Source organism: Lepidochelys kempii, chromosome 3, assembly GCF_965140265.1.
Source record: "Lepidochelys kempii isolate rLepKem1 chromosome 3, rLepKem1.hap2, whole genome shotgun sequence".
In the NCBI taxonomy this organism is placed as follows: domain Eukaryota; kingdom Metazoa; phylum Chordata; order Testudines; family Cheloniidae; genus Lepidochelys; species Lepidochelys kempii.
Genome location: NC_133258.1, coordinates 158,541,648 through 158,555,710, shown reverse-complemented (window position 1 = coordinate 158,555,710; position 14,063 = coordinate 158,541,648). Strand labels below are relative to the sequence as shown.

Genomic DNA, 14,063 nt, shown 5'->3' with positions numbered 1-14,063 from the left:
ATGAGACCTTGTACCTAAAACACATGTGCTGGCTGCTGTAAATTGCTTGATTCACTGTGAAAGAGTCTCCCTTTTGTTCTCAGAAATGTATTTTCTTAAATTGTGCTCTCCCTTTTTATACCCCCTGCAGGTGCAAATGTTTCTATGCTCCCCTTACCAACTCTGTCCCTGAGGTTATCGCAGATTAGAAGGTGAAAAAAACGCACTCGCGATGACATGTTTTCAGAGCTCATGCAATCCTCCTGCACTGATCGGGCACAGCTGAATGCATGGAGGTATTCGGTGGCAGAGGCCAGGAAAGCATACAGTGAGCGTGATCAGAACAGGCAGGAGGAGAAGCAGAGGCTAATGGGAGAGCAAACGGACATGATGAGGCATCTGGTGGAGCTGCAGGAAAGGCAGCTAGAGTACAGACCTTCACTGCATCCATTGTGTAACTACCTGCCCTCCTCGCCAAGTTCCATATCCTCCTCACCCAGATGCCCAAGAACGCAGGCTCCAGGCACCCAGCCACTCAACTCCAGAGGATGGCCCAAGCAACAGAAGGCTGTCATTCAAACAGCTTTGATTTGTAATGTGGCTACAATAAGCTCCCCCACCCCACCCGGGCTACCTTTTACCAGTCAGCATTGTCAGTGATCTCAATTTTTTTTAATAAATAAAGAATGAATGGATTCAAAACAATAGGGACTTTATTTCCTTTGCCAGCTGTGGTCAAAGGTGGGAGGGGGATTGGCTTGCAGGGAAGTACATTCAACAAAGGGGGTGGTTTTGCATCAAGGACAAACACACACAACTGTCACACCGTAGCCTGGCCAGTCATGAAACTGTTTTTCAAAGCCTCTCTGATGTGCAGTGCGCCTAGCTGTGCTCTTCTAATTGCGCTGGTGTCTGGCTGTTCAAAATTGGCCGCCAGGCAATTTGCCTCAACCTCCCACCCTGCCATAAACGTCTCCCCCTTACTCTCACAGATATTATGGAGCACACAGCAAGCAGCTATAACAATGGAAATATTGGTTGCGCTGAGGTCTAACCTACTCAGCAAACAATGCCAGCGGGCTTTTAAATGTCCAAAGGCACAGTCTACCACCATTCTGCACTTGCTCAGCCTATAGTTGAACTGCTCCTTACTACTGTCCAGGCTGCCTGCGTACGGCTTCATGAGCCATGGGAGCAAGGGGTAGGCTGGGTCCCCAAGGATAACTATGGGCATTTCAACATCCCCAACCGTAATTTTCTGGTCTGGAAAGAAAGTCCCTTCTTGCAGCTTTTCGAACAGCCTGAAGTTCCGAAAGATGCGAGCATCATGCACCTTTCCCGACCATCCCACATTGATGTCGGTGAAACGGCCCTTGTGATCCACCAGTGCTTGCAACACCATTGAGAAGTACCCCCTGCAGTTTATGTACTGTTTGGCAAGGTGGCCCGGTGCCACGATAGGGATATGCATTCTGTCTATGGCCCCACCACGGTTAGGGAACCCCATTGCAGCAAAGCCATCCACTATGACCTGCACATTTCCCAGAGTCACTACCCTTGTTAGCAGAAGGTTATTGATTGCCTTGGGTACTTGGATCACAGCAGCCCCCACATTAGATTTGCCCACTCCAAATTGATTCCTGACTGACTGGTAGCAGTCAGGCCTTGCAAGCTTCCACAGGGCTCTCACCACTCGCTTCTCACCTGTCAGGACAGGTCTCATCTTGGTATTCCTGTGCTTCAGGGCGGGGGAAAGCAACTCACAAAGTTTCATGAAAGTGGCCTTACGCATGCGAAAGTTTCACCACTGGGAATCATCCCATACCTGCAATGCTATGGGGTCCCACCAGTCTGTGCTTGTTTGCCAGGCCCAGAATTGGCTTTCCACCGTATCAGCCTGCCCCAATGCCGCCATGATGTCCCAATTGCCACATCCTGTGCTTTCAGGAACATCTGTGTCCATGTCCTCCTCACAATCGTCCTTGTGCTTGTGACTCCTAGCCAGGCTCTGCACATACTGGAGGATAATGCATGAGATGTTTAAAATGTTCACAAAAGCAGTGCACAGCTGAGCGGGCTCCATGCTTGCCGTGCTGTGGTCTGCGTGGATAATCCAGGAAAAAAGGTGCAAAATGATTGTTTGCTGTTGCTTTCAAGGAGGGAAGGAAGGAGGGAGGGAGAGGAGACTGACAACATGTACCCAAAACCACCCGCGAGAATGTTTTTGCCCCATCAGGCATTGGGAGCTTAACCCATAATTCCAGTGGGCAGTGGGGACTGTGGGATAGCTACCCACAGTGCACCACTCTGTGAGTCAATGCTCGCCACAGTATTGAAGGCACACTCCGCCGAACTACTGTGCTTAGTGGGGACATACACGATCAACTATATAAAATTGTTTTCTAAAGATTGACTTCTATAAAATCCACCTAATTTCGTAGTGTAGACATGCCCTTAGAATGGTGAGGAGAGTAGATCCACTGTTGATCAGATATCATTCTGACCCTTAATTTTGTATATGACACAGATCTGAAGTCAACAAAGGGGTCGTATTCTGCAAGTGAAACTGATGACATTGCTCCATCTGAAAGAATCAAGGGTGTGATAGTTTCCAAAATACAGTGTGGTGTCCACACCAGTGCTGCCCAAATACAGGCGTGGATTCGTCAGAAATTAATACTAAAAAGTAAAGATGCTCTTGGTGCACCAAAATCCAAACAGGTAAAACTGTGCTGTACTCTACCAATGCTTAAAAATGCTGGCAATGCTTAAAAGAAACACTAAAAAGATTGACAGAACTATTTGACTTATTTCAAAAGTGTGTCTGTTTAACTACTATTAAATACAGTGTTGTTGTAGCCTTGTTGGTCTCTCTCAACAACAGAAGTTGGTCCAATAAAAGATATTACCTCATCCCCCTTGTCTCTCTAACTACTGTTGTGTGTATTAGGCTGTTTGGATTATTGTTTGTATCTGTTACTGTTGTGCTTCTTTTCAATTAGTAATGTAATATTTCATAAGTAATGGCAGGATTTCGGGGATAAGATGTTCTTAATAAGTAATGTATTGTTAACCTTATTTATTCAGTCCCATTCATTTATGAACCTTATAGTCGCTACAAAAATAAATACAAAGCTTCCTAGATATTTCAGCCAGCTAGCCAGCCTACTAAATTAGCTGACTAAGTCAATGAATCTCTGACAATGAGCTGTTGCTGTTTCCATTGCTGGCTACCACCCTGGCCTCCACTCTGGACACCATTCACAAATCTAATACATTACAATAACTGTTTTAAAAATCCAAATAAGAACTAAGAAAATACATAGTATTAATCTCCTTGCATGTTCTTCCATAGCTGTGAAACCTCTCGTTGTTTGTAAAGTCAAATGTAGTTTGCCTGGCCCTGTGCAGTTGTGCAAGGAAGAGTGACTTCCTTTCCCAAAACTGCTTCCTGCAGGTTTTATTGTGGGAGGGAATGATCTCACTCAGTAAGACTATTGATTGAAGCAGCCAGTCCTGGAACTCAAAAGGGAAAAGGCAGTTCTTGACTTAGTCCTAAGTGGAGCACAGGATTTGGTCCTAAAGGTGAATATAGCTAAACCACTAGGTAATAGCAACCATAATGTAATTAAATTTAACATCCTTGGGCGGGATATCAAAGAAACCAGCACAATAGCATTTAACTTTTTTAAAAAAAAGAACTCCACAGGAGGCTAGTTAAATTGAAATTAAAAGGAAAGTTACAAGAGTGAAATGCCTGCAAGCTTCATGGAAATTTAAAAAAAACATAATAGAGGCTCAAACTATATGTTTACCCCGGATTTAAAAAACAAAACAAAAAACAGAAGACCAAAAAATGCCACCAGGGCTAAACAGAGTAAAAGAGGCGGTTAGAGACAAAAAGATACCTTTTGAAAATTGGAAGCTAAATCTTACTGAGGAAAATAGAAAGGAGCAGAAACTCTAGGAAGTATAAAAGTATTGTTAGGCCAAAAAAGAATTTGAAGAACAACCAGCAAAAGACACAAAAAATAACAGCAATTTTATTTAAATGCGTCAGAAGCAGGAAGCCTGCCAAAGCCTGTCAGTGGGGCTACTGGACAATTGAGGGGCTAAAGGAGCACTCAAAGAAGGCAAGGCTGTTGCAGGGAATCTAAATTAATTCTTTGCATTGGTTTTCACTGCAAAGAATATGAGGAGATTCCCATACCCAAGCCATTCTTTTTAGATGACAAATCTGAGGAACTGTCTCAGATTGAGGTGTCAGTAGAGGAAGTTTTGAAACAAATTAATAAATCAAACCGTAATAAGTCACCAAGACCACATGGTATTCACCCAAGAGTTCTGAATGAACTCACTTACGAAATTGCAGAACAACTAACTGTGGTATAAAGAAAAGGAGGACTTGTGGCACCTTAGAGACTAACAAATTTATTTGAGCATAAGCTTTCGTGAGCTACAGCTCACTTCATCGGATGCATTCAGTGGAAAATACAGTGGGGAGATTTATATACACAGAGAACATGAAACAATGGGTGTTACCATACACACTGTAATGAGAGTGATCAGGTAAGGTGAGCTATTACCAGCAGGAGAGGGGATGGGGGGGAGCCTTTTGTAGTGATAATCAAGGTGGGCCATTTCCAGCAGTTGACAAGAACGTCTGAGGAACAGCGGGGAGGAGAGGGAATAAACGTGGGGAAATAGTTTTACTTTGTGTAATGACCCATCCACTCCCAGTCTTTATTCAAGCCTAAGTTAATTGTATCCAGTTCGCAAATTAATTCCAATTCAGCAGTCTCTCGTTGGAGTCTGTTTTTCCAGTTTTTTTGTTGAAGAATTGCAACTTTTAGGTCTGTAATCGAGTGACCAAAGAGATGAAGTGTTCTCTGAATGGTTTTTGAATGTTATAATTCTTGATGTCTGATTTGTGTCCATTTATTCTTTTACGTAGAGACTGTCCAGTTTGGCCATGTATATGGCAAAGGGGCATTGCTGGCACATGATGGCATATATCACATTGGTAGATGTGCAGGTGAACGAGCCTCTGATAGTGTGGCTGATGTGATTAGGCCCTGTGATGATGTCCCCTGAATAGATCTGTGGACACAGTTGGCAATGGGCTTTGTTGCAAGGATAGGTTCCTGGGTTAGTGGTTCTGTTGTGTGGTGGCTGGTGAGTATTTGCTTCAGGCTGAGGGTCTGTCTGTAAACAAGGACTGGCCTGTCTCCCAAGATCTGTGAGAGTGATGGGTCGTCCTTCAGGATAGGTTGTAGATCCTTGACGATGCATTGGAGAGGTTTTAGTTGGGGGCTGAAGGTGATGGCTAGTGGTGTTCTGTTGTTTTCTTTGTTGGGTCTGTCCTGTAGTCGGTAACTTCTGGGTACTCTTCTGGCTCTGTCAATATGTTTCTTCACTTCAGCAGGTGGGTATTGTAGTTGTAAGAATGATTGATAGAGATCTTGTAGGTGTTCGTCTCTGTCTGAGGGGAAATACTTCATACAACGCACAGTCAACCTGTGAAACTCGTTGCCAGGGGATGTTGTGAAGGTCAAAAGTATAACTGGGTTAAAAGAATGATGATTTAATTGGGGATTGGTCCTGCTTTGAGCAGGGGGTTGGACTAGATGACCTCCTGAGGTCCCTTCCAACCCTGATATTCTATGATTCTATGAATGAGATAAATTCATGGGTGACAGGTCCATCAATGGCTATTAGGAAGATGGTCTGGGATGAAATCCTGTCCTTTGGGTGGCCCTAAACCTCTGACAGTCAGAAGCTGGGACTGGACAACAGGGGACAGATCACTTGATAAATTGCCCTTTTCTGTTCATTCCTTCTGAAACATCTGGCACTGTCCACTGTCAAAAGACAGGATACTGCGCTAGATGGACTACTGATCTGATGCAGTATGATCATTCTTATGTTTTTTATGTTTCTTAATATTAAAGCGTTGTCGTTTCCATTTGGATGAGATATAACAGCTTCCTGTACCTTGCAGTTTACATCTGAGCTACTCATATAATGACATATACTAGGTCATTTGTGCAAGTACACTAATTAATGTGTGTTTTAGATAAAGAACAATATAGCTGGTTCATAATTATGTGTGTAAAATAGTCACTTCATGTTAATACTCTGTAATAATAAGTAAAGCTAAGCTTAACATAACTGATATGATTTCTAATGTGGTTATATTTATTCACAGGTGATAGTGTTTATTGATGATCTGAATATGCCATTACCAGAGGAGTATGGTGCCCAGCCACCACTTGAATCAATCAGACAGTTTTTAGATTTAGGAGGTTTTTATGACACTAAGCAACTTGCATGGAAGGTACAGTATGGTTTTCTGATTTTTTATCAGTTCTAATAACTTGCTCTTTGCAGAAGATTAAATCTAAGGGCTACTAACCATTTCATATTAATATTAGGATCATATTTAAAAAATTACTGGTAACAATGGAGTATATTTTAAGTGAATTTTCCAGGAGGGATGGGGAGAGCCTTAAATGTGTCTTACTGATCTAAAAGACTAGAATTTTTTTTAAATTCTGATTTGAGAAGCAAGAAAATTTTTAAAAGAAGAATATTTTAACTAGAATTTATTTAGAAAATACGGTTTTATTGTATTCTAGTTAAGTAGATCACATTACATTTTATGAAATTAAAAATACATATACAATTTTTTAAAATCTCATATTCATCTCATACCTTGCTTCAGCTGGATAGAACTCCTCTCCCAGGATCCTTACAGAATGCCTTTTAGCCTTGCCCTTGCTCCTGAGGATCTTTTTCTCTTTTCAGAACCTTGTTTCATCACCACTGCTTTCAGGTCTTATGGTCTCTTCTTTCTGTAGCGTCAGGACATACAGTTAGGGTGCCATGCATTAAGCAGTAACTAGAGAACTCCCTGACCCAAGAAGTCCTTCTCTTTATTAAGCTCCCGGTGCAACTCATCATGGTCTACTCTGGAACTGTGGAGGACCAGGAACTCCATAACCACTCAACATTTTCCTTTATAATAAAAGATTGAAACTTAAATTATAAACCAACCTGTCAGTCTCTGTCTGTCTATCTATCTAAGAATTCAAAATAAACATTGAATTCCTTAAAATTATTTGCACTAATATGTCCCTTATCAATTCAGTTTAAATAGTCCTGAGCAATATTCTAAAGGTCAAGTCTTCTAGGGGGCCTGATCAGTCTTCCAGCCCATGTGTGTGAACTTCTCTGTGAAGGTGTGGGCTCAGGTCCCAGATTCCCTGTTGTCCTGGGAAGTATTGAAGATGAATTCAAGTCCCCCAGGTAAGTCCTTTTGGAGTCTCCACTAGTTAGGATCTGAGTGTTTCTGCTACAATTTGAACAGTTCCAAATGTCTGGGAGCTTTTGTTCCCTGGCTTAGTTCAGGTAGTGCTTTTGTTCAGTGCTGAACCTTGAAGTTTAGTTACTGCCAGATTTTTATTTCATCATCCCATTTTCAAAATTCCTTCAAACAATCATAGAAATGTAGGGCTGTAAAAGACTTCAAGAAATCATCGAGTCCAGCCCCCTCCACTAAGGCAGGACCAAGTAAACCAAAACTATCTCTGACAGGTGTTTGTCCAAGGTGTTCTTTAAAACCTCCAATGATACAGACTCCACAATTTCCCTAGGAAGGCTTTTCCAGAACAAAACTACCACCTAGTCTGTTCTCTACATTTTGTAGTTGTGCATTTTTCCTTCCAAAGTGAAGTACTTTGCACTTGTCTTTATTGAATTTCATCTTGTTGATTTCAGACCAATTTTCCAAATTGTCAAGGTCATTTTGAATTCTAATCTAATTCTAATCTAATCCAAAGTGCTGGCAACCTCGCCAGTTTGGTGTTGTCTGCAAATTTTACAAGCATATTCTCCATAGTACCAGACCAAGGACTGACCTCTGTTGGACCCCACTAGAATTGCCCTCCCAGTTTGACAACTAACCATTGATAACTATTCTTTGTGCTAAAGATTCATATGTCCCTTCATGCTTCAGCCACCATTCCAGAGGACATACATCCATGCTGATGGCAGGTTCTGCTCGATAACAATCCAAAGCAGTGCAGACCAGTGCATGTTCATTTTCATCATCTGAGTCAGATGTCACCAGCAGAAGGTTCATTTTCTTTTTTGATCAGGTTCTGTAGCTTCCACATCCGAGTGTTGCTCTTTTAAGACTTCTGAAAGCATGCTCCACATCCCATCCCTCTCAGATTTTGGAAGGCACTTCAGATTCTTAAATCATTGGTCGAGTGCTGTAGCTATCTTTAGAAATCTCACATTGATACCTTCTTTGCGTTTTGTCAAATCTGCAGTGAAAGTGTTCTTAAAATGAAGAACATGCTGGGTCATCATCTGAGACTGCTGTAACATGAAATATATGGAAGAATATGGGTAAAACACAGAGCAAGAGACATACAATTCTCCCCCAAAGAGTTCAATCACAAATTTAATTAACGCATTATTTTTTTAACGCACGTTATCAGTATGTAAGCATGTCCTCTGGAATGATGGCCAAGCCATGAAGGGACATACAAATGTTTAGCATATGTGGCATGAAAATACCTTGCAATGCCGGCTACAGAAGTTCCATGCGAACGACTGTTCTCTCTTTCAGGTGACATAAATAAGAAGTGGGCAGCATTATCGCCCGTAAATGTAAATGAACTTGTTTCTCTTCGTGATTGGCTGCACAAGAAGTAGAACTGAGTGGACTTGTAGACACTAACGTTTTACATTGTTTTGTTTTTGAGTGCAGTTATGTAACAAAAAAAATCTACATTTCTAAGTTGCACTTTCACGATAAAGAGATTGCATTAATCGACTTATGTGAGGTGAATTGAAAAATATTATTTCTTTTATCATTTTTACAGTGCAAACACTTGTAATAAAAATAAATATAAAGTGAGCACTGTACACTTTGTATTCTGTGTTGTAATTTAAATTAATATATTTGAAAATGTAGAAAAACATCCAAATATTGAATACATTTCAGTTGATTTTCTATTATTTAACAGTGTGATTAATTTTTTTAATCACTATTAATTTTTTTAGTTAATTGCATGAGTTAACTGTGATTAATCAACAGCCCTAGTATATATAAATTGTAGCTCTGCCTGCTATCATTGTTCTAGACACTGGATTTGTATATTTATATTAGGGATTAATTTGGCCCATTTTCTAACTACATTTACATTTGGAGCAAGATGGAGACTTTGAAGTGGAAATCCTTGCAATAGCATTGGAGCTCTAAAATTTTATTTTGTTTTGAAATGCTAATTCAGTTCCTGCCTTTCAAATTTCTCCCATTCTGTTTCTCACAGAATATCCAGGATGTCTCACTGGTTGCAGACTGTGCCCCTCCAAGTGGTGGAAGAAATGAGATTAGCCCACGTCTTCTCACACATTTTTGCCTGTTGGTTCTGCCTCAACCTTCCTTACAATCCTTACAACGTATTTTTCAGGTAATAGGTCAGATAGTTGGGGAAAATTATATCAGCAAATGGAAGTTCTTAAAATACCTCAAACAATTTTTTCATATTAATCACAAAATTGTATGTAGTATTGTTTAAGGAAAGAGGTGGCTTTAGGCATCTAAGAAACCCTCATTTGTGTGGGATTTCAAACCAGGTATGTCCTAAACATAGATTTTAGTTCTCTACTTCAGAAACACTTAAAGTTTTATGATCTTGAGTTCATTGAAACAATGTTTAATAAAGAATTCCTGGTTCTTATGAGAATTCACTGTTATGAGATTTTTATTAAAATAACCCTTAAAGCACTGAGGAAGATTTTTAGTTTATATGAATAAATTGCATTGGAGGAACAATAAGAGATTGAGCTCATCCTCAGTTTTTCATCGTTTCTTCTCCCACTTCTCCTGCCAAACAGCTGCACCAAAGTCTCCCATCAATTGCTGTACCCTTCTTTCTCCTGATAAAAAAAGCATCTTGCTGCCAGCTGTTGTTGGGACTGGGAAATTGAAGCAGTAAGGTGTGTGTCACTTGAAGAAAATAAACCAAGGATTGAGGAGGGTTTCCTATCATTCGAGCAGGAATCTTCATCCAACCTGTTCCATTTCTCAGCTGCTGGGATACCTTTTCTGATCCTTGGAATACAGGATTACCCTTTCTGCCCATCTGCTAGCAACCCTCCTTCAAATAGTGCCCTTTGCCTACCAGTCCCCAGTAGTTGTCTAAGGATTAAGATGCACATACTGTATATTTCTGGATTGGAAACACCTGTGATAAGGTAGAAAGGCACTCTATAAGTCCCAGTGTATGAAGTGTTAATGCAGACTCCTCCCTGTAACATGGGTAATCAAAGGTGGGGTATATTAAGTTAACGAGGAAGTGACTGTGGTGGTGGCTACCTAAGAGAAGGGTGTGAAAGAAGCTGCAAACATCTCTGACAAGCATTGAGATTCGTTGTTCTGAATGGATTATTTTTATTTTATTTGGAATCCTTTGTTTATAAATCAACAAAAGAAAGCCTTGAGGAAGGGGATTGAAACTACTGCTCGTGAGTGTTATTCATCTTCCCTAATTGTTCCCACTGACTTACATGCGAGTGTGATCCTGCCAACGTCTCTGACAAAATACGCAATGATACATGTGTACCAGAAATGTTATCTATCGCTGTGCATAACAAATCCATTATGTAAATTCTATTGTATCCTAATCTAACTGTAGGAAACTTGGATGGATTTGTTTTCTCTCATAGGGTTATACTATATTAGGATCTCATCCTGTTACTGCAAAAACAGATGGATGCACCCATTTGTAAACATTATGAAACCATTCTCTGTGTAACATGATTGGCATTCTCTGTTCAAGAGTGAAGTACAATGGAAGAGATGTGTTGGGAAGCTTGCATAGCATTTTACTTTCCTAGATTATGCCTGGCTCAAGATACTGTGCATTAATACCTACTTTTCAGGAACACTGAATTCACTCACAGTTTACTAAGGGAAAAGTAAAAGAGACAAATCAAGATGCATTATCAAAAGACTCATTTGTGAGTCTATTCTAACTACAAACAGTAGATATTGGTTATAATTCATCCTAGTGTTTTCAGGGATTGCCATTTACACATCTCTCCAGGGACAAGGGAAGCAGCTATGCCAGAAATGGGAATTCATCCCTGGGGAAAAAGTAGATACTTGGCACATTGCAGTGACTGATGTCCACGCTATCCTCCTTCTGTCAGTGGTGTGTGTCCTCACCAGGAGTGCTTCCACCAGCTGAAGAGGGGCAGTGTGGAGGGCTCAGAGCCAGAACTCTTAGCCCTGTGAAGCTCCTCACTGGGGGCCTAGCAGCCGCCCAAGTCTCTCGCCTCCCCATTTCCCGCAGGGAGCAGCTGCCTGGGCTTCTCGCCTCCCCATTGGGAGTGGGGGCAGCTACCTGGGCTGCTTGGCTCCCTGATCAGGGACTGGAGAGCTCCAGCAAGGAGCCCTGAAATTGACAAGACAGCTAACAGTCAATGCAAGTAACTCAGTGTCTGGACAGATACTGTGTCTCCCTAACTACATCAACATAAGCCCTTTGCCTCTCATGGGGTAGAGTTGTTATGCTGATCTAGTAGGGGACTTAGGGCATGTCTACACTTACCTCCAGAGCAACCAATCAAGCGCGGGTTGATTTATCGCATCTAGTGAAGACGCAATAAATCAACTGCCTAGTGAAGACGCGATAAATTGATCACCGAGCACTCTCCCATCGACTCCGGTACTCCACCACCGGAGCGAGAAGCGTAGGTGGAGTTGAAGTGGGAGCAGCAGCAGTCGACCTACCACAGTGAAGACATCCGGTAAGTAGCTCTAAGTACGTTGACTTCAGCTATGCTATTTTCGTAGCTGAAGTTGCATAACTTAGACCAACTTAGTACGCCCCCTCCCCCAGTGTAGACCAGGCCTTACATCAGTGGGACAAGGCTGTAGTGTGTACACTGACATAATTAGGTCACGTAAGGCACATTATGTCAACCTAACTGCGTGGTGTAGACCAGGCTTAAGAAGACAAAGAATTATCCTTTACCCTTACCTCAGTGGCTGGCTCATTTGAGGATCCTCTCACAAATTCACAGATAATATATAGTACATCCTTCAAATCTTTACTAAGTTGGGTCTCCAGGTAAACAAAGAGAATTCATCCTTAGTACCATCCCAGATGATAGAATTTTATAGGAACACTTCTGGACTCCACAACAGCTTAGGTAGTAGGTTCAAAGTCATGGAAGAGCTTATAAATAATTTACTAATAATTCTCAGACAACAGTAAGAATGTGTCTAAAAATACTAGGTCACTTCATGCACATTCATCACTTCTCATGCTATACATCACCTTTGTTTTGTGCAAGGCTGGTTGAAGTCATCTACCTACCAAGCAAACACCATATAGATATGGCAGTGCAGATTCCACAGCAGGTCCTATCATCACTAAACCACTGGAAGTAACCAGTCCAAGTATGCAGAGGTGTTCCATTTTCTCCCCCTCTGCCCACAGTCATGTTAGTAATGGATGCTTCCAACCTCTCATAGGGAGCATACTAGAATCACCCTTAGACCCAGGACCTATGGTCAAGAAACAGATCTCAGCTTCATAAATGCCTTAGAACTGAGAGCAATCTGTATAGAATGTGTGATGTTCCCACCTTTAATTCGAGGCAAAACAATACAAGTGATGATAGATGACACTATAGTGATGTTCTACATTAACTCCTGAGGAGGAGCTAGATCTTCTCAACTGTACCAAGAACCTGTTCACCTACGGAGCTGGTGCATCAGGTTTCAGATTACCTTGACAGCCATTCATCTACCAGGATCAGTGAACATCTTAGAGGATCATTTGAGCAGACACTTTTCTTTTGACCATAAATGGTCTATAAAGGACTCAATTATAGACTTGTTTGCCACAAAAGCAAACAGAAAATGCTGCATCTTTTGCTTTAGAGGGAGTCTGAGCCCAGGATTCCTATCTGATGTTTTCCTTATCTCATATTCCCAGGTTCAGATGTATACCTATGACCAGTTCCTTTAATTCTGAGAACATTGAGAAAGTTCAGACAGGATGCAGCAAAGTTGCTATTGATAGCACAGTGAGTACCAGGCAGTTTTGATTCAAAGACTCTTGGTGCAGCCCCCAAAAACGTGGCCTCTGGATCGGACATAATCTCCCTAAACAATGAGGAAGTCATCCAGTTCCAGAGTCTCTGCACCATACAGCCTGGATGCCAGCAGGCTAACTGATATTGAGAAGTCATGTTCCAAAGACGTCCAAAACATCGTGGTCCATAGCAGGAATGATTCCAGAAGACTCACTTGCAATTCCAAATGGAAGCATTTCACTGTTTAGGTGGAATAGCATTTCTCTCCATTTTAAGCTGACATTCCCTTTATTTTGGATTACTTTATCTCTTACAGTGCTTTGGACTTTCGGTTAGCTCTACAAGAGTACATGTAGTGGCTATATCAGCTTATCATCCTCCAATACATAACCACACTGTATTATTATACCCTACAGTGTCTAGATTCCTCAAAGTGTTGATATACATATGCCCTCCAGTCAGGGAGCCCCCGCCCTGATAGGATCTCAGTGTAGTGTTGGTTGGGTTGATTGGACTCCCATTCAGCTCAATAGCATCGTGTTCCTTACATCACCTTTTCATGAAAACAGCTTTCTTAGGGGCAATCACCTCTGCACTTAGGATAGGAGAATTGCAAGCTCTGATATCAGGCCCATCTTACACTACTTTTTCAAAAGGATGCTGGTACAGCTTGTGGCTTGAATCCACCTGCAAATAGCAAAACTAGTTATGTGCTCTGGGCTTGATGGCCATTTATTTGCTCATAGAGGCATATCCAAGTGTTAAAAGGTATCAGATTTTAACAGGACCACCATTTTCAATTCAAAGTGTTGTCTTTTGAGCTGACATAGGCGCACCATAAATTTGCCAAGAATTTAACAGTAATAAATGTCCATCTCCAGATTGGGAATACATACTGTTCCCTTTGTCTGGAATATTGATTTATCAAGGATAGCATCTTGGAAGGAGTACAAGGATTT

The 14,063-nt window shown here is 41.4% G+C and overlaps 1 protein-coding gene across 1 annotated transcript in view; it reads left to right on the top strand.

Annotated features, from left to right (window-relative positions):
• DNAH14 (dynein axonemal heavy chain 14) overlaps window positions 1-14,063 on the top strand; it is a 454,489-nt gene that overhangs the window by 270,808 nt on the left and 169,618 nt on the right. Inside the window, 3 exon segments of the mRNA XM_073336702.1 lie at window positions 2,507-2,700; window positions 6,188-6,316; window positions 9,324-9,464. Coding sequence (XP_073192803.1) covers window positions 2,507-2,700; window positions 6,188-6,316; window positions 9,324-9,464 — 464 coding nt within the window.